The following is a 27,134-nucleotide window of genomic DNA, read 5'->3' as shown; positions in this document are numbered from 1 at the left end:
TGAGTTCAGTGGGCATCACGCTATGCTTTGTAGAAGGGGCTGTCCATTGCAGCACCCGGGCAGCATTATGGAGCTGAGGCAGGTGATTGGTAGGTGAAAATACATTATATTTTTACTTTCAGATCATACTTGGCTTTGTTTTAAAAAATAAAGTGCTGGATGAATCCTATGAATAACGTAGACCTTAATATCAATTGTTACTAATGATCCACCGATACAGCCATGGCAGGAATTTAAGAGAAAAATTGACCCCCAAAAAGTTTGCCAGTGTGGGTAGAATGACATTGATTAACCAATATTATGAGCAATGTATATAGTATCAACAATTGAGTCTCCTCAGATGTACAGTATATATGTGGCATGAAGAGATCAATATCAGATAGTCGCTGAACCAGCCAAAGCTTCAAAGATAGCCCTTCCCTCCTACAGCGAGTCGTTGCCGTGTGTGGCATTAGCATTTTTTAATGATAAAATTTGATAAGTCTAGATCGTACTTCAAGCCAATTTTTATTTCTTAGCATTTTAATTACCTAAAATCATTCTAATACATATTTGCATAGACCGCCTGGAAATGTTTCCTCACAACCTGGCTGTAATTTAAAGCATATCACCAAGTAAATCCAGGGAGCTCTGCTAATAAGGTGGCTTGAAAGCAAAGGCAATGGGGGATGTGAAATCTACTAGTAGAGGCCAGCGGTGATCAAGAAAGGTGCATTCACGTCCACCAAATGCCATATTGCATGCCAGCTCTGCAGCCTCTAATGGTGTCGTTGTAGGAGTACTTTGCCTTTATTCAGTTTGTCGTTGTGTTGTTCCAACATATAAAGGAAATAAACATGTGTATAACAAATCGTGTACTTGCAATTATTTTCTGGGAGAAATGCCTCATTTTCTGGAACAATTTCAAGGGTGCCAACACTTTTGGCCATGACTGCAGATAGATATCCTTTACATGTACTATTGTACAGAATATTTTTCAAATTAACTCTTTCCTAAAAGGAAATGATCCTGCTAGTGCTGAACAGAAGCGGCAGTTACCTTTAAGTCAAGAGCCCACCTTTAAGTGAAATTTGTAATATGATATTAGCCGAGCTAGACACCAATCTATGGATAGCTGTTTCATGGTACTTAGCCCTCATCAGTGCAGATCAGGGTTTGACTTGCTGATTGTAATGTGATTAAAGGGATCCTGTCAGCAGGATTGTGCCCAGTAACCTGCACACAGTGTCAGGTTGGCACCATTATACTGATTACAATGATACCTTGGTTGATGGAATCTATCTTGTGGTTGTTGTTTAAAGGGACTCTGTCACCCCCAAAATCGTATATGAGGTAAGCCCACCGGCATCAGGGGCTTATCTACAGCATTCTGGAATGTTGTAGATAAGCCCACGATGTATCCTGAAGGATGAGAAAAAGAGGTTAGATTATACTCACCCAGGGGCGGTCCTGCTGCGGTGGGCGTCGCGGTCCGGTCCGGGGCCTCCCATCTTCTTACGATGACGTCCTCTTCTTGTCTTCTTGCTACGGCTCCAGCGCAGGCGTACTTTGTCTGTCCTGTTGAGGGCAGAGCAAAGTGCTGCAGTGCGCAGGTGCTGGGAAAGGTTAGAGAGCCCCGGCACCTGCACACTGCAGTACTTTGCTCTGCCCTCAACAGGACAGACAAAGTACGCCTGCGCTGGAGCCGTAGCAAGAAGACAAGAAGAGGACGTCATCGTAAAAAGATGGGAGGCCCTGGACCGCAACACCCATCGGACCGGACCGCAGCGGGACCCCCACTGGGTGAGTATAATCTGACCTCTTTTTCTCATCTTTCAGGATACATCGGGGGCTTATCTACAGCATTACAGATTTTTAAAAAATCACCTTTTGTGGTTGCGCCTGCACTGCAGCATGATCGCTGTAATGTGTATTTAATAATTTTTTTATGGTATACCTAAATTCTTAAAAACAAGTCAGTCTGAAAATGACGCCGGCCGTGTCTGCGCAGCAGCAGTTACCGGATTGCCAATTGCTGCTACTGTGCAGGCTGTGCCATCTTGCTAGAGAAAAAAAGATTGCTTCCTCCAAGATGGCGCCATCAGCACCTGCGCAGTAGAATCCTGCTTTCCCCCAAAATTACAGTATATTGTAACATTATTTTACTGCAATGGGGGCAGTGCATTCAATTATTGTAGGCACCTAGATACTCTAGAAAAAAAACACAATCAGAATTGTCCTCACTGATCTTTCTTACCTGCTACCAGTAATCTGTAGAAAGCAATAGCAATCAATTGTAACACCGATTTAAAAGAAGTTGTAAAGGGTCAAATTTAAGAAGCATTTTGTATGTTAAAATTCATCTAGTAAACCTGGAAAAGTAATCTCTATAATCATAGCTATTATCAGTTATGCTATAACATTGTATGTAGTGTTGCCCTCAGTGCCAGTCTTCTTGAGAGAATTACCAATGTCTTTTTCCTCTTAATTAAAGTTGACCCCTCTGGTATGGTTTTTCTCTGCCTCTTCCTCTGGAGCCACACTGTAGTCGCATGTTCACACAGAGTTATTGATGTGGATTTTGAAGCAGATCCAGCAGTAGGGCTCAGCGCCATGACTTGTTAAAATGCATCTTCTTTATTGTAGATCAGTAGAATAAATTATACAAAAGTTAAAAGTTACAAATGTTTCAGGGTTATTCCTTAATCGTTGCTTTTTGTATGATTTATTCCGAATTGCTTTATTGATCTACAATAACGAAGATGCATTTTAACCAGGCATGAGTCCTACTGCTGGATCTTATCTCTTCCTACGTTCTTCTGGCCGTGCTCCAAATGTTCCATGCACAGGACGGGCCTGACCTGTAGTATATGGAAATTTAGGTGAGCTGACTTTGATCCATGTCGAAGAGTATTCAATGAGAATTTGAAGTGATTTTTCATGTGGATTTTGAAGCACATCAACTTCAAAGTCTTTGTAATAAATGGTGTGAACATACTCTATAAGTTTGTCCTCCTGAATGCAGTGAGCATTTTTTTAAGGGGCTAATCTTCGTAGAATGAGGACAAACATTCACATTTTTGTCGAGGGATTATCAAGGCACTCTAGGTTTTATATTGCCTCCTACCCTGTGAACGATCTCTTTTCTCATAGACCATATTCCTGCCTTGATACGAGTAGGTCTGATGTTTGCCATGTTGTTATTAGTCAGCCACTGGTTTGTCGTAAAGTTGTGGTGACCATTGGGGTAGTACATGCCACTGTTTTAGCTAATAATGCCAATGTTAAAATAGCCTGACAGGTCTACCATGTCGTCCAATCCTCCAGCATTTCTCTATTTTTTTTAAAAACACCCTGCCTAACAAGCCACTTATAATGTTTGACACATAAACAGATGTTTAAAGGAAAAAGTCGTTTTGCACTCCATTTTTCATATGCTAGTTTCCCATACACTAGTTGATGGGGCTTTTGCTTCCCCAGACTGGTGGTCCCACTCAGCATGTTATCACACCCATGTGGGCATGATAGCATGGTTTGGAATAGCCAGTGTTGTCGCCGTCTCTCGTGCCTGCCACTTTGCTGCCTACACGTCATTGCTCCTCTGAGGGCGGGTGTACGCTTCCCAGCTTCAGAGGAATGTCCGGAAGCAAAGAAGATCCGTTTCCATAGGTGATCTTCAGCTCCTCTCTGGACATCGGCCGACTTCTTCACTTCCAGACATAAGCAGCGCGCCTCTGAAGCCAGGAAGCGTCCACTTCAGAGGCGTCACACACGTGCAAGATCTGTAGATAGCAGGCCATAACGCCAGCTATTGTAAACCATGTTATCACATCCATAGGGGCTTGAAAGCTTGCTGATAAAGGGCTTGTTAGGAAGGGTGTTTAGAAATTAATATACAAATGCTGGTGGGTTGGTGGCCTTCCCTCTAAAAGGAAGTTCCACTGGGTGCTGATTTCTGGAGGTAGGCTACCGAAGAAGCCCTGCTGTATTATTGTGCAGCAGAGAGGCACCTTATGGTGGCACACTGGGTTCCTGCTTTTCAGTATGTAGCTGCAGGGTCTCCATGTTCATCTGTACCACTTAATTCACATGCCCCTGCCTGCCATATGCATGCATTTAATCCATGTTCTAATGCTGGATTTGTAATTGAGGACCTGTCGGCTATGCTTCTTTATGAGCTGGTTAGAATGTAAACTTTTACTGGTTGCAGTGGGACATGGTCTACACTAGCTGTCTGAGCTAGTTGTGTTATACAAGATTGATTACAAGGAAGATTCCATTATATTAATCAAATACATTGATTTTCTGGTGGAATCTTCTGTTCAGCCAACGGAAGGAAGTAGATTATATTGACACTACCATTATTCAGTTGCGGTATTACATGTCCTTATACTAGTGAAAAAAGGAAATAAATTAAATAAAGGAGACATTTGTAGATATGGTGGATAGGTACATTTTAATAGGATATTTCTGACTGAGGTGCTCATAGGCTTGGGGTATACTACTCCCAGACCAGAGTAATATATAATGCCATCAATAGGAATACAATAGTACATTCTTGCACTCTTCTAAAGCCGAGAATCCACTTCAGTCCATTGGAAATTCTTCATAGCTTTAGTTTCCCTTGTTGCTCTGTTCTCTCTGAGCTTTGGAACTGGTTGAGTTAAAAATCACAAATTCTGCAAACAGGTGGAGCTGTTATTGGGAACTCTTAGATAGATACGTTTTTTAATCTTGGCTCAATAGATTGGTTCTTTTTATCACTGGGGATGGAGTTTATACAGAGACCCTCAGCAATTACAATATCGCTGTGCAAATGAATTATTACATAGTATGTTTGGTCACTACATTCACTGTCTATGGGAGCCACTCATATAGACATCATCTGATGATAACTGTCACCTGTCTGGACCTTACTAGTGTCCATTCACATAGCGTACAAAGCTTCATTTTGGAAAATTAAAGCATTGGAAAATAACATAACAGTTAAAGGCTCTAGAAGGGTTGAGCGACCTTGACCTTTTTGGAGTCAAGCCGAGTTTCGCGAAACCCGACTATCTTAAAAGTCGAGTCGAGTGGAATCGGCCGATTATCGCGAAAAGTCGGGTATCGACCGAAACACGAAACCCAATGCAAGTCAATGGGGGAGCATAGTCGGCAGTGAGTGGAGGCCAGGAAAACACCTACACTGCCCATTTTAAAGGCAAAAACATCCATTCTTGTTACAGAAGCTTGTCAATCGTAATTTAGCTTATAATAATTGGAAGGCATTTGAAATTGGGGGTCATTTGGCTAAAGTTGTGGGGGGTAGGGCTGGTTCAAGTAATTAGTGGGCCCAGTAAATCTGGACCACATCACGGCAGTGGAGCAGGGAGAGGTAAGTATTTCAACTTTGTAAGTGCTGTGATCCTGAGCAAGCAGGGGGGGCCCACTCGTTGGCATTGGCACTGGCACAGAGCCCCTCAAAGTACAGCGGTGTGTTTGCACGGCGGGGGCGCCTCCCACCGGCAGCAACACTTTTGCGTACTATGAGAGGCCCTGTGCCAGTGACGTCGCCAACTAGTATTCCTCCCCCCACCTGATGAAGGAACCTGCACTTTCATCTGCACCTTCCTCTTTGTCCCCGTGTAAGGTGGTATGGTATGCGGGAAGGGGGACCTGAATTTCAGCAGGGTCACAATCTTGCAGTGTAGCGTGCACGGGAAATGTTGCGTCATGGGTCAATGTACCAGCAGACTCATCTATCACTGGCTGGGCAATGGGCAGGATGAGGAGGAAACACAGATATAGGCCCAAAGAATAAAGTTGGCTAAATGCAGTTCAAAATTGGTAACACAGGACTAATCAGGGGGCATTGCAGTGGAGGACAACTGGAATGAGAGGTTGACACAGAGAGTAGGCCCAAATCAGTAAGTAGTCGAAATGCAGTTCAAAATTGGCAACAGTAGTAAACAGGCGGCACAGCTTTGTTCAGTGGAGGAGAACAGCAAGGAGTGGCAGACACCGATAGTAGGCCCCAACCCAACTAGTAGGCCAAATGCAGTCTAACATTAACAACTACTTAACGAGAGCCTGAAAATGGAATTTCAGGACAGGAAACCAGGAGAACAGCAAGGAGCGGCAGACACTGTTAGTAGGCCCCAAACTAACTAGTACGCCAAATGCAGTTGTTCCATTTAAGCACTATTTAACAAGAGCCTGAAGATAGAAGCTCAGGAAAGGCAACCTGGAGAACATCTTGGAGCGGAAGACACCGTCTCTACACCCCATACCAAATTTGTAGGCCTAATGCAGTGTAGTTTTCACCAACTACTAAACGAGAGTAGGAAGATCGAAGCAATGTGGACGAAACATGGGGAACACCTTGGAGTGTAACACACCGTCTCTCTACACCCCATACCAAATTTGTAGGCCTAATGCAGTGTAGTTTGCAACAACTACTAAACGAGAGTAGGAAGATCGAAGCAATGTGGACGAAACCTGGGGCACACCTTGGGGCGGCAGACACCGTTAGTAGGCCCTACCAAAGTTGTAGCCCCAATGCAGTTTTACAATTCCTAGAGGCTGAAAACAAGACTATTGACGCTCTGCTTTTTTCAATGGAAGACAGCTGTATTGAGTGGCGCAGACAGACACAGGTAGTAGGCCTTAAACCAGCAGTGGTCTGGTCAGTGGAGGAGTAGTAGAAAGAACGGGCCACAGACAGGCTTCTAAGGCCTAACATAATAAAATTGGGCTGTAGGCACTTTTAAATAGGTTCCAGGGGTACACGGGCAGCAGTGGTCTGGTCAGTGTAGGAGTAGTAGAAAGAACGGGCCGCAGACAGGCTTCTAAGGCCTAACATAATAACATATGGCTGTAGGCACTTTATAATTGGTTCCAGGGGTACACGGGCAGCAGTGGTCTGGTCAGTGGAGGCCTAGTGGAAGGAGGGACCGCAGACAGGCTTCGAAGGCCTAACATAAAAAAGAATTGGGCTGTAGGCACTTTTAAATAGGTTCCAGGTGTACACGGGCAGCAGTGGTCTGGTCAGTGTAGGAGTAGTAGAAAGAACGGGCCGCAGACAGGCTTCTAAGGCCTAACATAATAACATATGGCTGTAGGCACTTTATAATTGGTTCCAGGGGTACACGGGCAGCAGTGGTCTGGTCAGTGGAGGCCTAGTGGAAGGAGGGACCGCAGACAGGCTTCGAAGGCCTAACATAAAAAAAAATTGGGCTGTAGGCACTTTTAAATAGGTTCCAGGTGTACACGGGCAGCAGTGGTCTGGTCAGTGTAGGAGTAGTAGAAAGAACGGGCCGCAGACAGGCTTCTAAGGCCTAACATAATAACATATGGCTGTAGGCACTTTATAATTGGTTCCAGGGGTACACGGGCAGCAGTGGTCTGGTCAGTGGAGGCCTAGTGGAAGGAGGGACCGCAGACAGGCTTCGAAGGCCTAACATAATAAATTGGGCTGGCTGTAGGCAATTTAAAATTGGTTCCAGGGGTACACGGGCAGCAGTAGTCTGGTCAGTGGAGGCCTAGTGGAAGGAGGAACCGCAGACAGGCTTCGAAGGCCTAAAATAAAAAAAAATTGGGCTGTAGGCACTTTTAAATAGGTTCCAGGGGTACACGGGCAGCAGTGGTCTGGTCAGTGTAGGAGTAGTAGAAAGAACGGGCCACAGACAGGCTTCTAAGGCCTAACATAATAACATACAGTTAGGGCCAGAAATATTTGGACAGTGACACAAGTTTTGTTATTTTAGCTGTTTACAAAAACATGTTCAGAAATACAATTATATATATAATATGGGCTGAAAGTGCACACTCCCAGCTGCAATATGATAGTTTCTACATCCAAATCGGAGAAAGGGTTTAGGAATCATAGCTCTGTAATGCATAGCGTCCTCTTTTTCAAGGGACCAAAAGTAATTGGACAATGGACTCTAAGGGCTGCAATTAACTCTGAAGGTGTCTCCCTCGTTAACCTGTAATCAATGAAGTAGTTAAAAGGTCAGGGGTGGATTCCAGGTGTGTGGTTTTGCATTTGGAAGCTGTTGCTGTGAGCAGACAACATGCGGTCAAAGGAACTCTCAATTGAGGTGAAGCAGAACATCCTGAGGCTGAAAAAAAAAAAAATCCATCAGAGAGATAGCAGACATGCTTGGAGTAGCAAAATCAACAGTTGGGTACATTCTGAGAAAAAAGGAATTGACTGGTGAGCTTGGGAACTCAAAAAGGCCTGGGCGTCCACGGATGACAACAGTGGTGGATGATCGCCGCATACTTAATTTGGTGAAGAAGAACCCGTTCACAACATCAACTGAAGTCCAGAACACTCTCAGTGAAGTAGGTGTATCTGTCTCTAAGTCAACAGTAAAGAGAAAACTCCATGACAGTAAATACAAAGGGTTCACATCTAGATGCAAACCATTCATCAATACCAAAAATAGACAGGCCAGAGTTAAATTTGCAGAAAAACACCTCAAGAAGCCAGCTCAGTTCTGGAAAAGTATTCTAAGGACAGATGAGACAAAGATCAACCTGTACCAGAATGATGGGAAGAAAAAAGTTTGGAGAAGAAAGGGAACGGCACATGATCCAAGGCACACCACATCCTCTGTAAAACATGGTGGAGGCAACGTGATGGCATGGGCATGCATGGCTTTCAATGGCACTGGGTCACTTGTGTTTATTGATGACATAAGAGCAGACAAGAGTAGCCGGATGAATTCTGAAGTGTACCGGGATATACTTTCAGCCCAGATTCAGCCAAATGCTGCAAAGTTGATTGGACGGCGCTTCATTGTACAGATGGACAATGACCCCAAGCATACATCCAAAGCTACCCAGGAGTTCATGAGTGCCAAAAAGTGGAACATTCTGCAATGGCCAAGTCAATCTCCAGATCTAAACCCAATTGAGCATGCATTTCACTTGCTCAAATCCAGACTTAAGACGGAAAGACCCACAAACAAGCAAGACCTGAAGGCTGCGGCTGTAAAGGCCTGGCAAAGCATTAAGAAGGAGGAAATCCAGCGTTTGGTGATGTCCATGGGTTCCACACTTAAGGCAGTGATTGCCTCCAAAGGATTTGCAACAAAATATTGAAAATAAAAATATTTTGTTTGGGTTATGTTTATTTGTCCAATTACTTTTGACCTCCTAAAATGTGGAGTGTTTGTAAAGAAATGTGTACAATTCCTACATTTTCTATCAGATATTTTTGTTCAACCCTTCAAATTAAACGTTACAATCTGCACTTGAATTCTGTTGTAGAGGTTTCGTTTCAAATCCAATGTGGTGGCATGCAGAGCCCAACTCGCGAAAATTGTGTCACTGTCCAAATATTTCTGCCCTAACTGTATGGCTGTAGGCACTTTATAATTGGTTCCAGGGGTACACGGGCAGCAGTGGTCTGGTCAGTGTAGGAGTAGTAGAAAGAACGGGCCGCAGACAGGCTTCTAAGGCCTAACATAATAACATATGGCTGTAGGCACTTTATAATTGGTTCCAGGGGTACACGGGCAGCAGTGGTCTGGTCAGTGGAGGAATAGTGGAAGGAGGGACCGCAGACAGGCTTCGAAGGCCTAACATAAAAAAAAATTGGGCTGTAGGCACTTTTAAATAGGTTCCAGGGGTACACGGGCAGCAGTGGTCTGGTCAGTGTAGGAGTAGTAGAAAGAACGGGCCGCAGACAGGCTTCTAAGGCCTAACATAATAACATATGGCTGTAGGCACTTTATAATTGGTTCCAGGGGTACACGGGCAGCAGTGGTCTGGTCAGTGGAGGCCTAGTGGAAGGAGGGACCGCAGACAGGCTTCGAAGGCCTAACATAATAAATTGGGCTGGCTGTAGGCACTTTATAATTGGTTCCAGGGGTACACGGGCAGCAGTAGACAGGTCAGTGGAGGCCTAGTGGAAGGAGGGACCGCAGATAGGCTTCGAAGGCCTAACATAATTAAATTGGACTGGCTGTAGGCACTTTATAATTGGTTCCAGGGGTACACGGGCAGCAGTAGACAGGTCAGTGGAGGCTTAGTGGAAGGAGGGACCGCAGACAGGCTTCGAAGGCCTAACATAATAAAATTGGACTGGCTGTAGGCACTTTATAATTGGTTCCAGGGGTACACGGGCAGCAGTAGACAGGTCAGTGGAGGCCTAGTGGAAGGAGGGACCGCAGACAGGCTTCAAAGGCCTAACATAATAAAATTAGGCTGGCTGTAGGCAATTTAAAATTGGTTCCAAGGGGTACACGGGCAGCAGTGGTCTGGTCAGCGGAGGCCGATTGTAATGAGTGTCTGCCAGTTAGTAGTCCAAAACAATAAATGTGAATGTCTCGCATTAAAACAAAATGAAAACACTAAAGGGTGCAATCATTAGGTACAGGGGTGGGATCCTCTGCGTAGTTTCAGACCTACTAATTTGGCGCAAAGTATTTACATTGGTAAATAGAGGACACTGCCCCTGACTATGTTAAGTACCATCATACATGTCAACACAATGGTATTGTCAGTGCATAGACTAAACATTGGTGGAAGTGTGAGAGATAACTGTGGAAGTGGTAGAGCAATGTTTGACCTGGGGGTGGGTGAACTCTCTTGTGGCCGGCGGTACAGGCCCAGGGCCCCTCATGTTACAACAGTGTGTCTGACGTTGGGTGCGCACCACCACAGCCGGAGACACTTTATTGTACTATGAGGGACCCAGTGGCAGTGCTGTCGACCAAAAGCGGGCACACCCACCTCTTCAGACAAACAGCACTCTCACGGGTGCTTGCGCCAAGTCGCGATACCACGGCCCCGTGTGGGGAGTTTGGCCATTTAGGGAGGTGTAAACATGTCGTATGCTGGACAATCAGCTGCAGCAAATTAAGACATTAGAAAAGTAATTCACAGTAGTCCACAGGCAAGAGCTTTTCATAGGAAAGCTAGGTATCGGCCGGGCAAGGTGGGGCAAAAGAATTCGAAATCCAGTTGTGGTTCATTTTAATGAATGTTAGATCATCAACATTTTGGGTAGCCAAACGAGTCCTTTTTTCGGTTAATATTGAACCTGCAGCACTGAATACTCTTTCTGATAGGACACTAGCTGCCGGGCAAGCAAGCTCCTGCAATGCATATTCTGCCAATTCTGGCCAGGTGTCTAATTTGGATGCCCAGTAATCAAATGGGAATGACGGTTGAGGGAGAACATCGATAAGGGATGAAAAATAGTTTGTAACCATACTGGACAAATGTTGTCTCCTGTCACTTTCAATTGATGCAGCAGTACCTGTCCTGTCTGCGGTCATAGCAAAATCACTCCACAACCTGGTCAGAAAACCCCTCTGTCCAACGCCACTTCTGATGTGTGCACCCCTAACACTCCTGGTCTGCTGCCCCCTGGAGCTCGTGTGAGAATGATCACGGGCGCTGTGTGCTGGGAATGCCTGAAGCAAACGGTCAACAAGAGTTGATTGTTTGGTTGCTAATATTAGTTCCAAGTTCTCATGTGGCATAATATTTTGCAATTTGCCTTTATAGCGAGGATCAAGGAGGCAGGCCAACCAGTAATTGTCATCGTTCATCATTTTAGTAATGCGTGTGTCCCTTTTGAGGATACGTAAGGCATAATCCGCCATGTGGGCCAAAGTTCCAGTTGTCAAATCTGCGGTTGTGATTGGTTGAGGGGCAGTTTCAGGCAAATCTACGTCACTTGTGTCCCTCAAAAAACCAGAACCCGGCCTTGCCACGCAACCAATTTCCAGTGCCCCCGGGAAAGCTTCCTCATTAAAAATATACTCATCCCCATCATCCTCCTCATCCTCCTCTTCGCCCGCTACCTCGTCCTGTACACTGCCCTGAACAGACAATGGCTGACTGTCATCAAGCCTTTCCTCTTCCTCTGGTGCAGACGCCTGATCCTTTATGTGCGTCAAACTTTGCATCAGCAGACGCATTAGGGGGATGCTCATGTTTATTATGGCGTTGTCTGCACTAACCAGCCGTGTGCATTCCTCAAAACACTGAAGGACTTGACACATGTCTTGAATCTTCGACCACTGCACACCTGACAACTCCATGTCTGCCATCCTACTGCCTGCCCGTGTATGTGTATCCTCCCACAAAAACATAACAGCCCGCCTCTGTTCGCACAGTCTCTGAAGCATGTGCAGTGTTGAGTTCCACCTTGTTGCAACGTCTATGATTAGGCGATGCTGGGGAAGGTTCAAAGACCGCCGATAGGTCTGCATACGGCTGGAGTGTACAGGCGAACGGCGGATATGTGAGCAAAGTCCACGCACTTTGAGGAGCAGGTCGGAGAACCCAGGATAAGTTTTCAATAAGCACTGCACCACCAGGTTTAAGGTGTGAGCCAGGCAAGGAATGTGTTTCAGTTGGGAAAGGGAGATGGCAGCCATGAAATTGCTTCCGTTATCACTCACTACCTTGCCTGCCTCAAGATCTACTGTGCCCAGCCACGACTGCGTTTCTTGCTGCAAGAACTCGGACAGAACTTCCGCGGTGTGTCTGTTGTCGCCCAAACACTTCATAGCCAATACAGCCTGCTGACGCTTGCCAGTAGCTGGCCCATAATGGGACAACTGGTGTGCAACAGTGACAGCTGCCGATGGAGTGGTTGGGCGACTGCGGTCTGTGGAAGAGCTCTCGCTTCTGCAGGAGGATGAGGAGGAGGGGGTGCGAATGCCTACAGCCAACTGTTTCCTAGACCGTGGGCTAGGCACAACTGTCCCGAAATTGATGTCCCCTGTGGACCCTGCATCCACCACATTCACCCAGTGTGCCGTGATGGACACGTAACGTCCCTGGCCATGCCTACTGGTCCATGCATCTGTAGTCAGGTGCAACTTTGTACTCACAGATTGCCTGAGTGCATGGACGATGCGCTGTTTAACATGCTGGTGCAGGGCTGGGATGGCTTTTCTCGAAAAAAAGTGTCGACTGGGTAGCTCGTAGCGTGGTTCAGCGTACTCCATCAGGGCTTTGAAAGCTTCGCTTTCAACTAACCGGTAGGGCATCATCTCTAACGAGATTAGTCTAGCTATGTGGGCGTTAAAACCCTGTGTACGCGGATGCGAGGATAAGTACTTACTTTTTCTAACCAGAGTCTCATGTAGGGTGAGCTGGACTGGAGAGCTGGAGATCGTGGAACTAGCAGGTGTGCCGGTGGACATGGCAGACTGAGAGACGGTTGGAGACGGTATTGTTTCCGCCTGTGCCCTAGATGCAGTATTTCCTCCTACAAAACTGGTGATTCCCTGACCCTGACTGCTTTGGGCTGGCAAAGAAACCTGCACAGATACTGCCGGTGGTGCGGAAAATGGTGGCCTTACAGTGATGGAAGGGATGTTGCGTTGCTGACTAGCTTCATTGGCCGAGGGTGCTACAACCTTAAGGGATGTTTGGTAGTTAGTCCAGGCTTGCAAATGCATGGTGGTTAAATGTCTATGCATGCAACTTGTATTGAGACTTTTCAGATTCTGACCTCTGCTTAAGCTAGTTGAACATTTTTGACAGATGACTTTGCGCTGATCAATTGGATGTTGTTTAAAAAAAATGCCAGACTGCACTCTTCCTAGCATCGGATCCCTTTTCAGGAATTGCAGACTGAGCTTTAACCGGATGGCCACACTGTCCTCCAACAGGTTTTGGCTTTGCCACGCGTTTTGGGCCAGATACGGGCCCGGCAGATGGAACCTGTTGCGATGTTGATGCCTGCTGCGGCCCCTCCTCCACCTCCGCTTCAGAACTACTGCCGCCTGCACCCTGTTCCCCCAATGGCTGCCAATCGGGGTCAACAACTGGGTCATCTATAACCTCCTCTTCTAGCTCGTGTGCAACTTCGTCTGTGTCACAGTGTCGGTCGGTGGTATAGCATTTGTGACGGGGCAACATAGTCTCATCAGGGTCTGATTGTGGATCAGTACCCTGAGAGGGGCAATGTTGTGGTCTGAGTCAAAGGACCAGCATAGTAGTCTGGCTGTGGCTGTGCATCAGTGCACTCCATGTCAGAATCTACTTGTAATGGGCATGGCCTGTTAACTGTTTCACTTTCTAAGCCAGGGACGGTATGTGTAAAGAGCTCCATGGAGTAACCCGTTGTGTCGCCTGCTGCATCCTTCTCTCTTGTTGTTGTTTTTGCTGAAGAGGACAAGGAAGCGACTTGTCCCTGACCGTGAACATCCACAAACGACGCGCTGCTTTTACATTTACCAGTTTCAGAAGAGGAGGCAAAAGAGCTAGAGGCTGAGTCAGCAAGGTAAGCCAAAACTTGCTGTTGCTGCTCCGGCTTTAAAAGCGGTTTTCCTACTCCCAGGAAAGAGAGCGTTCGAGGCCTTGTGTAGCCAGATGACGAACCTGGCTCCACAGCTCCAGACTTAGGTGGAATATTTTTTTTCCCACGACCACCTGATGCTCCACTACCACTACCATCATTACCAGCTGACAATGAACGCCCACGGCCACGACCTCTTCCACCAGACTTCCTCATTGTTTTAAAAACTTAACCAAAGTAACTTTATTTGTTGCTGTCAAACAACTTACACGGTGAGCTATAACTTCAGTATGATTTCGATATCCCTTTACAGGTTGGTGAGACCGCAAGGAAAATCAGGCACAATGTTACACACTCTGTTTTCTGTGGCACCAAATCAGAGCGATGCCACACACGCAGGACTGTCACTCAAGCACAAATGTCAATATTAATCTCCCATTTGTTTTTTGTTTTTCAGGGAGAATTTAGAAACAAAATAAAATAAAATGATTTTTTCAGGAAGAATTTAGAAACCAAATAAAATAAAATGATTTCTTCAGGGAGAATTTAGAAACCAAATTAAAAAAAAAGGCTTTCTATGGCCCACTGAGTGAGAGATGGCACACAAGCCCAGAGGCCAATATTTATCTCCCACTGATTGATTTATTGATTTTTACAGGTAGAATTTAGAAACCAAATCAACCACAAAAAAAAATAGGCTTTCTATGGCCCACTGAGTGAGAGATGGCACACACAGGAGTCAGGGGTGGCACACAAGCCCAGAGGCCAATATTTATCTCCCACTGATTGATTTATTGATTTTTACAGGTAGAATTTAGAAACCAAATCAACCAAAAAAAAAAATAGGCTTTCTATGGCCCACTGAGTGAGAGATGGCACACACAGGAGTCAGGAGTGGCACACAAGCCCAGAGGCCAATATTTATCTCCCACTGATTGATTTTTTGATTTTTTCAGGTAGAATTTAGAACCCAAATCAACCAAAAAAATAAATAGGCTTTCTATGGCCCACTGAGTGAGAGATGGCACACACAGGAGTCAGGAGTGGCACACTAGCCCAGAGGCCAATATTTATCTCCCACTGATTGATTTTTTGATTTTTTCAGGTAGAATTTAGAAACCAAATCAACCAAAAACAAAATAGGCTTTCTATGGCCCACTGAGTGAGAGATGGCACACACAGGAGTCAGGAGTGGCACACAAGCCCAGAGGCCAATATTTATCTCCCACTGATTGATTTATTGATTTTTACAGGTAGAATTTAGAAACCAAATCAACCCAAAAAATAAATAGGCTTTCTATGGCCCACTGAGTGAGAGATGGCACACACAGGAGTCAGGAGTGGCACACAAGCCCAGAGGCCAATATTTATCTCCCACTGATTGATTTATTGATTTTTTCAGGTAGAATTTAGAACCCAAATCAACCAAAAAAATAAATAGGCTTTCTATGGCCCACTGAGTGAGAGATGGCACACACAGGAGTCAGGAGTGGCACACAAGCCCAGAGGCCAATATTTATCTCCCACTTATTGATTTATTGATTTTTACAGGTAGAATTTAGAAACCAAATCAACCAAAAAAATAAATAGGCTTTCTATGGCCCTCTGAGTGAGAGATGGCACACACAGGGATGGCACTCTAGCAGAAATGCCAATCTTAATCTCCCACAAAAAAAAAAAAAAAAACAGGGACTGTCCTACAATTACTATCTCCCTGCAGTAATCTCAGCCAGGTATGGCAGGCAGCAATAAGGAGTGGACTAATGCACAAATGAAATAAAAAGTGTGGACAAACAAAAAAGAAAGCTGTGCAGAAAGGAAGGAACAAGAGGATTTGTGCTTTGAAAAAAGCAGTTGGTTTGCACAGCGGCGTACACACAGCAATGCAGCTATCAGGGAGCCTTCTAGGGCAGCCCAATGAGCTACAGCGCTGAGAAATAAAAAAAAAAAAAGGAGCTTCCACTGTCCCTGCAAACCGAAGGTGGTGTTGGACAGTGGAAATCGCTACAGCACAAGCGGTTTGGTGGTTAATGGACCCTGCCTAACGCTATCCCTGCTTCTGACGAAGCGGCAGCAACCTCTCTCTAAGCTCAGATCAGCAGCAGTAACATGGCGGTCGGCGGGAACGCCCCTTTATAGCCCCTGTGACGCCGCAAACAGCAAGCCAATCACTGCAATGCCCTTCTCTAAGATGGTGGGGACCAGGACCTATGTCATCACGCTGCCCACACTCTGCATTCACCTTCATTGGCTGAGAAATGGCGCTTTTAGCGTCATTAAAACGCGACTTTGGCGCGAAAGTCGCGTACCGCATAGCCGACCACACACAGTGGTCGGATCGGGTTTCATGAAACCCGACTTTGCCAAAAGTCGGCAACTTTTGAAAATGAACGACCCGTTTCGCTAAACCCTAGGCTCTAGCACTTTGCAAATTAGGTTGTTTTGGAGGAACAAGGGAAAAGTAGGGGCTCAAAGAAGAAAAAGGAAAAAAAGAAAGATACATAGACCTAGGGAGAAGAAGAGCCAGCCTATAATAAGTTTCCAGTAAAACAAGGGTGGGGAAAGTTTTTTTCTGCCAAGGGCCATTTGGATATTTATACCATCATTGGGGGCCGCACGAAAATATCAACTTGAAAATTGCCCTGCTATATTTGGCCAAACAATTAATGAAATCACCCCTAGTGTGGTGGCTGGAGCTGCGTTTCTTTAGTGCAGCTGTGATGTTAGGTGATATTGATCATGTACCAAATGTGTTTCATGAGGGCACCACAAAAAATGTAGAGGGATACACCCAAGATCACTGCAAAAATTATAGAATACATACAAAGAGAAAGCTGCAGACCAAAAAATGGGGATCACCAAACACAAGTACAAAAAATAATAGTAGTTTTATTGAATACAAAGCCAACAAACATTTTAAAAACAATTAAAGGTCAAAAAACTTTGACGTGAGAAAATCCAGAATGCTTATAGTAAAGTTTAAGGCCACCTTTCCCCAAGGCAAAGTAGAAAATCCAAATAACATGATTAGTGCAGTAGGTAAGTAGCCAGAATCACTAATTTAGGACACTATATTTACTGTGTATATGCCAAAAGTCATATAGAAACTAATAACACAAATAAATGGTGAACATAGATACATATCCACAAACTGGCAATACAGTTAGGGCCAGAAATATTTGGACAGTGACACAATTTTCGCGAGTTGGGCTCTGCATGCCACCACATTGGATTTGAAATGAAACCTCTACAACAGAATTCAAGTGCAGATTGTAACGTTTAATTTGAAGGGTTGAACAAAAATATCTGATAGAAAATGTAGGAATTGTACACATTTCTTTACAAACACTCCACATTTTAGGAGGTCAAAAGTAATTGGACAAATAAACATAACCCAAACAAAATATTTTTATTTTCAATATTTTGTTGCAAATCCTTTGGAGGCAATCACTGCCTTAAGTCTGGAACCCATGGACATCACCAAACGCTGGGTTTCCTCCTTCTTAATGCTTTGCCAGGCCTTTACAGCCGCAGCCTTCAGGTCTTGCTTGTTTGTGGGTCTTTCAGTCTCAAGTCTGGATTTGAGCAAGTGACATGCATGCTCAATTGGGTTTAGATCTGGAGATTGACTTGGCCATTGCAGAATGTGCCACTTTTTGGCACTCATGAACTCCTGGGTAGCTTTGGCTGTATGCTTGGGGTCATTGCCCATCTGTACTATGAAGCGCCGTCCAATCAACTTTGCAGCATTTGGCTGAATCTGGGCTGAAAGTATATCCCGGTACACTTCAGAATTCATCCGGCTACTCTTGTCTGCTCTTATGTCATCAATAAACACAAGTGACCCAGTGCCATTGAAAGCCATGCATGCCCATGCCATCACGTTGCTTCCACCATGTTTTACAGAGGATGTGGTGTGCCTTGGATCATGTGCCGTTCCCTTTCTTCTCCAAACTTTTTTCTTCCCATCATTCTGGTACAGGTTGATCTTTGTCTCATCTGTCCATAGAATACTTTTCCAGAACTGAGCTGGCTTCTTGAGGTGTTTTTCTGCAAATTTAACTCTGGCCTGTCTATTTTTGGTATTGATGAATGGTTTGTATCTAGATGTGAACCCTTTGTATTTACTGTCATGGAGTTTTCTCTTTACTGTTGACTTAGAGACAGATACACCTACTTCACTGAGAGTGTTCTGGACTTCAGTTGATGTTGTGAACGGGTTCTTCTTCACCAAATTAAGTATGCGGCGATCATCCACCACTGTTGTCATCCGTGGACGCCCAGGCCTTTTTGAGTTCCCAAGCTCACCAGTCAATTCCTTATTTCTCAGAATGTACCCAACTGTTGATTTTGCTACTCCAAGCATGTCTGCTATCTCTCTGATGGATTTTTTCTTTTTTTTTTCAGCCTCAGGATGTTCTGCTTCACCTCAATTGAGAGTTCCTTTGACCGCATGTTGTCTGCTCACAGCAACAGCTTCCAAATGCAAAACCACACACCTGGAATCCACCCCTGACCTTTTAACTACTTCATTGATTACAGGTTAACGAGGGAGACGCCTTCAGAGTTAATTGCAGCCCTTAGAGTCCATTGTCCAATTACTTTTGGTCCCTTGAAAAAGAGGACGCTATGCATTACAGAGCTATGATTCCTAAACCCTTTCTCCGATTTGGATGTGGAAACTATCATATTGCAGCTGGGAGTGTGCACTTTCAGCCCATATTATATATATAATTGTATTTATGAACATGTTTTTGTAAACAGCTAAAATAACAAAACTTGTGTCACTGTCCAAATATTTCTGGCCCTAACTGTAAGTCTAAAATATCATAACTACTATACACAAATGCTGCCTGATAATGAACACACAACTACTACATAAACTGGCTGAAAAAATGCAGATATAACTGGATGGTGCTTGCTTGTGCCAAAAAAACCATGCAGTGCACTATGACATGGTGGCAAATACAAACCAGATGCCGCAGCAAATAGTGTATATGAAAAGCCTGGGAACAAGGGGCCCGTGGAGATGCCCGACGCGTGTCGCTACCGCAAGGTAGCTGTAGCTTCATCAGGGGCTGGAGATGTAGTTAGCTAGGTATTCTTAAATACACCATTAAATACTAACAGATATACAGCAGCTGCGGTAATTACCACCTAGTGTGGAGCTTGCTAGGGACATACTTCCGGAACGCTGAAGAGGAGGCATGCCGTGTGCAACTCCCGGTTACAAACAAAATTTCTTCCAAGTCTACAATAGAGGCCACTGCGCATGATCAGTGACTTCATGCTGGTGCAGCTGCGCAGTAGAAGCCGGCCATCACCATGGTGACATACACCGCTCTGCGCATTAAAATCTGGCGCAGCCTTAGATGCTGCTATGAGAATATAGAAATGCATGATCGTACGGCGGTACATATAGCTGATAACAACAGACCTGTATTATACAGAAAATTACCCAAATACAATGTAGAAAGCTATGCGACATGAACGCTGTCATAATGCTGATATAGCTGCGGTAATTACCTCATAGAATGGAGCTTGCTGAGGACGCACTGGTACGCTAAAGGGGAAGCACGCTGTGTGCAACTCCAGGTCACCAACAAAATTTCTCAAAGTCCATGATAAAGGCCACTGCGCATGATCAGTGACGTCATGCTGGTACAGCTGCGCAGTAGCCGCAAACCATCACCATGGCAACATGTACCGCTCTGCGCATTGAAACCCGGTGCAGCTTTGAGCGCAGCTATGAGAATGTAAATACGTAAACCCATATGGTGACACATATTACTGATAAGAACAAGCCTGTACTGTACAGAATGTTTCCCCAAGTACAATATACAGGGCAATGCGCATAAACGCTGTCGTCATACTGATACAACTGCACAATAAAGATTAAACTTCACCCTGGCAGCGAGCCCTACTCCCGGCTACATTGAGTTTACACATCAAAACCCAACATGGCCTAAGGTGTATCTGAGAAAATGATATTGATCATGTTGATACTTGCAACTGCTTTTCCAGGTTTTATTTGTGATAAGTTTTGTATATAACTTATTTGAGCAGTAAGTTGGCCTGTCTCTTCACATCACATAGGAGTCGTTGGGGCTGCAGCATATACATCATATAGGAGACACTGGGGCTGCAGCATATACATCACATAGGAGGCGCTGGGGCTGCAGCATATACATCACATAGGAGACACTGGGACTGCTAGTTATACATCATGTAGGAGACACTTTGACTGCTGTGTATACATTATATAGAAGACACTGGGGCTGCAGCATATACAATAGGAGACATTGGGGCTGTAGCATATGCATAAAAGGAAACATTGGGGCTGGAACATGTACTTCACAGGAGAAACGGGGCTGCTGCTCTCTTCATCTCTGGGATGGGGTGCATCGCGCACTAACTCCAACCACAAAGTACATCCAGACGCTGGAACTATCTAGCTGTGTGTGAGTGTGTGCTCACAGTGCAAGAAAGACTTCAGAGCCGGCAGTTGGAAAATACAACCACTGGCCCGAGCACTACCGCCACTGGGAATCTGCCCATGGGGCCGGAGAAAAGGTCATCACAGGCCTCATATGGCCCTCAGGTCAGAGGTTTCCCATCCCTGCGGCACCAATATCTGTTTTAGATAACAGATTGAAAATAGTAATGAGTTTCTGCTTGAATGCATCAGAAATAAAGGGGACATTCCCATTTTCTGACTAGTCTTGTTGAAAATCTGCTGATTTACTTTTGGTCTGACAGCTGAAACAAAGGTGAGCCTCCTATACTGTAGTGTTATATGACATGGGATGAGATAAAACATTTAAATTGATACCTGCTTTAGGTTTTTTTTTTTAAAGAAAATTTTTACTGAATTTTTTTTATATTTATCCATCTAAGCTCACTGCATTTACATTTTACAGCTAGAAGATGCTCAAAGCAAAAGACACGAAAAGCTGGTGGAGAAACACAAGGAGATTCGACAGCAAATACTGGATGAAAAGCCCAAGGTAAAGTTATGTGTATCTCAACTGAACCTCTTGATTTTCATTCTAAAAAAAATAAAATTATTTTAGAAATCGGGTAGTTTTACTTTCTAATATAAAAACTGGACTTATGGTTTAGAGTGAGGTCACGCTGGTTGTTATTGTACCGTAATGTTTCCTAGACTCCAGTCCTCACGGGCCCCAACAGATCGTGTTTCCAGGAATTCATTAGCATTGCACAGTTTAGAGTACCTGTGGCAATTTCTGATGGCTTGATAATAATTCCAGAATAATAATTCCATCACCTGTGCAATACTAAGGAAATCCTGAAAACTTGGCATGTTGGTGGCCCGTAAGGACTGGAGTTTGGGAAACACTGCCGTAAAGGATATCAAATAAAGTTAAGGTGTGATGGATGATCCCCGACTGGACTTTTTTATTTTTGTTTTATTGTATTATTTTAATGATAAAGTTGCTTTGTTGGAAAATGAATCATTTTCAAAGGTTAAATCTCTCCTGGATTCAGCAATGAAAAAGTGCGAAGTGGTGTGTTGGATGAAGGGAACAAAAACCCCTCCTCATCCCACAACAACATCACCTTACTGGATATCACGATCGAGCTCTACGCCATGGTTTCCATATGTTTCACCAGTTACTTTTATTCTGCTGTAGATTCTAACTTCTGACCTTGATTATAATAATGGTTTTTATTCTTGTGTTGCTCTGCATTGCTTGCTGCACTAGACTTGCACCATTGGCTTTATACACATATTTGCTTGCTGCAGTTACTTTGACTTCACTCCTGTCTGTCTATGAGCATTTACATGTGTGCAGAGAGGAAATATCTATTAAAACATCTTTCAGTGTCCAAAGTTGCCCTATTTAAGAGCAGCCTATCATATGTTAGGTTCGGAAGTGCCCTATTTAAAGGGTTGTCCGGCCTTAGGGTACCAGTCTGCAGTCACTTTGTGACTGCAGACTTGTGAAACCTCACAGCGTGTGTACTGCCCAACAGAGGATTCTCAGTTGCCGGGAGCAGGTAGTCATGTGACCGCAAGTATATCATTTGCATATTTACTTCCACACTCGACTAGATGTGTTTGGCCTCACTCAGTACACTTCCATTTAGCGAGGCCACACACATCTAGTCTTCTTGTGACCGCATATATGCAAATCACGTACTTGCGGTCACACTCTCGGCAGTGTCACCAGAGAATGTCCACAAGGTGAGGATTCACAAACTTGTACCCTAAGACTGGAAAACCCCTTTACGTGTAAGAGCGCTGTTTTTAATGGATACATTTTATTAGCTTTTAGTGGATTTCTCAAAGTGCAGTAGGACTCTTTCGCTCCATTAGGCTCTGGGTGTGATGTGGACAAACCACTGATTTTTGAGCAAGTGTCACAACGGTGTCCACGTCCCCCTGGAAGACCTAGAGTTAGACGGTCATGTCGGGTAATGAATCACAGGTCTTCTTTAGGGATGGTGTGATTTGTGTCCCATATTAAATGGATTTAATTTCCTCTGGTGCTGAAGAGGTTAATGACCCTTTCTATGCTGTCAGAAACATGCAGCTCCATTTCAGCTGCTTCTGACCTGGTCATTACTAGAGATGAGCGAATAAATATACTTGTTACTCGAGATTTCTTGAGCACGCTCGGGGGTCCTCCGAGTATTTTTTAGTGCTCGGAGATTTAGTTTTCATCGCTGCAGCTGAATGATTTACATCTGTTAGCCAGCATAAGTACATGTGGGGATTCCCTAGCAACCAGGCAACCCCCACATATGTAAATCATTCAGCTGTGGCAAGAAAAGCTAAATCTCCAAGCACTAAAAAATACTTGGAGGACCCTCGAGCGTGCTCGAGAAATCTTGAGTAATGATGAGTATATTCGCTCATCACTAGTCATTACATCTTCCTATAAAAAGGGCTTATGAAATATTCGTTTTCCTGCGCTGTGGCTAAAGTTAAGTTGTTGGATTAGGTTTGTTGTAGTAGTGTTCTGTGGTTTGCTGTAGCACGTGTGTGTTTATCTCCTGGTCCCTGTTACCATTTAGCTTATTCCTCCCTGTCCCTATCCCTCCCTATTGTTGGTTAGTGCTTTTGTATGATAGAGGTTTTCTGTTATCCCTGTTTTGCCTTTGTGTCTTGTTTAACTTACATTTCTGGCATCATGGGGTGGGGAGGGGACAGATCAGGGTTTTTCCAGGAGCATAGTAAGGTCAGAGACTCGGGCATCTTTACCTTCAAGAGTACCCCGGGACTGTTCAACGCCCCCTTTAATTACTGAAGACCATCACAGCGTGACAGCCAGGCTTAAACAGTCACTACCAGTTTTATCTACCCAAAAATAAGGCCACAGGCACACTAAATATAGTGAGCATCCACTTGTTGGGCACATCTACTACTTATTGACTATTTTTTTGTTTGAAATATATTCATTTTTGTTTTTTTCTACAAGTGCTTTCCTACTTTTCTGCACATTGCAGTCCTATATCAGTGCTGTTTCTCATGTAATTTGTAATTTATCTTTTACAGTAAAGTAAATTATTGTTTTAATAGTAGGAACTCAAAAAATCAAGTACGGTAGCTCTTGATATAAAATGTAGTCATGTAAAAAGTATACAGATGTAGCTCTTGATGGAACATCTAATTATACAAGGGGTGCAGAAGTCAGTATACAGTTTATATAATAGCTGAATTCTAACAGTGCTATCAAATGTGTTTGGGTTTCATGAATATACCTAATCTTTGATAAATAGTAATACCCAAAAGAAAAACTCAATTTGGGTAAGGTCTTGTGAACGTTGTGGCCATTTATAATGCATATAATTGAAAAGCTATAATAATTTCCCTAAGGAACAATAAACTAAAAATGGGTGTTGAGAAATAAATGGATGTTAAGAGATTTTAAAAGTCTAATAGAAAAATAAATCCCAGTCAATAAGCAGTAATCAATAAACATTTTAAACAACTCCATATCCTCTGAGAAAGAGAAAAACAATAACGATTTCAAGGTGTTATATTTTTTTTATCCCATGACGTCATTTTAAGTTTTACGTTCAGATTTATTTAGGTTGCACATCTTAAAACCTCTTAGGGTATGTTCACACAGGTCATACAGTATATGCAGTGGATTTTCTGCTTGGATTTCTGCATTAGCGTTCAGAAATAGAGCCTGCAAAGGGGGAAAAGGGGTGAAAAATTCAAGATATAAGTCATATACTGGCCAAAAAAATATTGTGGAATTTTTTATTTTTTCCTAAATGTAGAACTTCTTTCCTTCCCCGTGATGAGCTCTTTAAACATTTTAGTAATAGTTTTTTGAGCCAGCGGAGCCCGTCCCTCTAAATTCATTTCACTCTCCTGATATATATAACTTGATGGTCACAGACTGTATTGTATCTGTTGATGTGATCGATGGTCACAGCTACTGTAGTGTGCTAAAAAATAATGAACTCTTCACAGAGCCCAAACTTTGATTAAGAAACTCTCCACGGCGAATCCAATGTGAAATGACAGTGAGCAGAGGACAATGAACATTTACTATCTACCTTGTATAAATTACATATGGTGACACACCAAAATGTCCATGCTGCCATTTTTATATGAAAACTGTACAGTGCACAGTTTTAAGCTCCTGCGGTTAGAAAAATCTATCAGAGACTTTTAGGTAGTGCGTATTTGACCATATCATCATTTTTATGCAGATTTTCCAACTCTGAGCTGTATAAACTTGAAGGGTTATTGGATGAAGCAGATCAGGTGATGTGTATTTGTGTAACGATGGATGGTGAGGCTTGAGGATACAACACCCTTAATCAAGCTGTGCAGAATTACTATGCATCTTGTTTTCATCAAGCAAAATGAGCCAAAAAATGAGATTTAATTGAATCCGAAAAGTCAAAAATTGTTCCAAGTTTTACAGAGGGATGCAGCACTCTTGCAATTGCAAAGATATTGGGGCATGGTCACAGGACTATCAAGAGTTTTGCTGAAAATAGTCAACAGGGTCACAAAAAATGGGATAAAAAAGACACACACTAGCTACCAAAAATTTGTGAAGAATCAAGCGTGAAGCGACAAGGAAGCCATTATTTTCCATTGCTGTCATATTCCAGAACTGTAACCTCCCTGGAGGCCCAGAAATACGAGGTGTTCAGTGCTCAGAGACACGGCCAAGGTGAGAAGGCTGATACCCAACAACCTCTGATCAAGATGCAGCAGATGAAATGTCAAGACTGGGCCAAGAAATATTTGAAGACAAATTTTTTAAAAGTTTTTATGGACTGATGAGATGAGTGTAATTCTTGATGGACCAGATAGATGGATGGGCCCATGGTTGGATCAACCATGGGCACAGACCTCAACTTTGAGGGATTACTGCTATGGTTGGCATTATTAAAAGTGAGCCAGTTGGACCTTTTTGGGTTAAAGATGGACACAAAATCAACTCCCAACCCTACTGCCAGTTTTTAGAAGACACTTTCTTTAACCAGTGGTCCAGGAAAAGGTCTGCAGCTTTCAAGAAAACCATGATTTTTATGCAAGGCAATGCTCTACTGCAAGCATCAAAGTCTCCACTGCTTGGCTGCCAGTAAAGGGCTGAAAGATGATTACATGTGTGAGGGTGATCCCTTAAAGTGAGATCTATATGATTGCTTGTACCTGACCAAATATGAGCTGAGTGCTAGCTTAGAGGCAAAGAATGTATCGGATACACAGAGACATATACACACTTCCTCTCTTAGCAAATGCTTGCACACAACTACTTTACTCTCAGAGCAAAAGACCATGCTACAGGCAGGAAATGGGGGTTGCACAACTTCTGAACAGTTAGTGTCACTCTGATTGGTCCATTCCAACTTCACTCCCATATATGGTATTCAGTCCAATGTCCAGTGACTACGTCACATTCTAAAAATTCCTTCCAGTGTGCTGCTGCTCAGGAAATAGTCTCCATCTTGCTACACCATGTCTGAACTAACTTATAGAGAAGATAGTATTCTGCTACAGATGGATCTGGATAAGTTGGAAACTTGGGCTGAAAGGTGGCAGATGAGGTTTAACAATGATAAATGTAAGGTTATACACATGGGAAGAGGGAATCAATATCACCATTACACACTGAACGGGAAACCACTGGGTAAATCTGACAGGGAGAAGGACTTGGGGATCCTAGTTAATGATAAACTTACCTGGAGCAGCCAGTGCCAGGCAGCAGCTGCCAAGGCAAACAGGATCATGGGGTGCATTAAAAGAGGTCTGGATACACATGATGAGAGCATTATACTGCCTCTGTACAAATCCCTAGTTAGACCGCACATGGAGTACTGTGTCCAGTTTTGGGCACCGGTGCTCAGGAAGGATATAATGGAACTAGAGAGAGTACAAAGGAGGGCAACAAAATTAATAAAGGGGATGGGAGAACTACAATACCCAGATAGATTAGCGAAATTAGGATTATTTAGTCTAGAAAAAAGACGACTGAGGGGCGATCTAATAACCATGTATAAGTATATAAGGGGACAATACAAATATCTCGCTGAGGATCTGTTTATACCAAGGAAGGTGACGGGCACAAGGGGGCATTCTTTGCGTCTGGAGGAGAGAAGGTTTTTCCACCAACATAGAAGAGGATTCTTTACTGTTAGGGCAGTGAGAATCTGGAATTGCTTGCCTGAGGAGGTGGTGATGGCGAACTCAGTCGAGGGGTTCAAGAGAGGCCTGGATGTCTTCCTGGAGCAGAACAATATTGTATCATACAATTATTAGGTTCTGTAGAAGGACGTAGATCTGGGTATTTATTATGATGGAATATAGGCTGAACTGGATGGACAAATGTCTTTTTTCGGCCTTACTAACTATGTTACTATGTTACTATATCAGGTTTAATAATTGATTTCATTA

At 43.8% G+C, this 27,134-nt stretch overlaps 1 protein-coding gene across 1 annotated transcript in view; it reads left to right on the top strand.

Annotated features, from left to right (window-relative positions):
- The window catches only part of PLCB1 (phospholipase C beta 1), an 865,647-nt gene that overhangs the window by 800,351 nt on the left and 38,162 nt on the right, over window positions 1-27,134 (top strand). The window contains exon 31 of the mRNA XM_069768815.1: window positions 21,160-21,246. Coding sequence (XP_069624916.1) covers window positions 21,160-21,246 — 87 coding nt within the window. The remainder of the gene's footprint in view (window positions 1-21,159; window positions 21,247-27,134) is intronic.

This window comes from Ranitomeya imitator, chromosome 5 (genome assembly GCF_032444005.1).
Source record: "Ranitomeya imitator isolate aRanImi1 chromosome 5, aRanImi1.pri, whole genome shotgun sequence".
Lineage (NCBI taxonomy): Eukaryota > Metazoa > Chordata > Amphibia > Anura > Dendrobatidae > Ranitomeya > Ranitomeya imitator.
The sequence above is the reverse complement of the archived record's forward strand: the minus strand, read 5'-3'. Positions and strand labels throughout refer to the sequence as shown.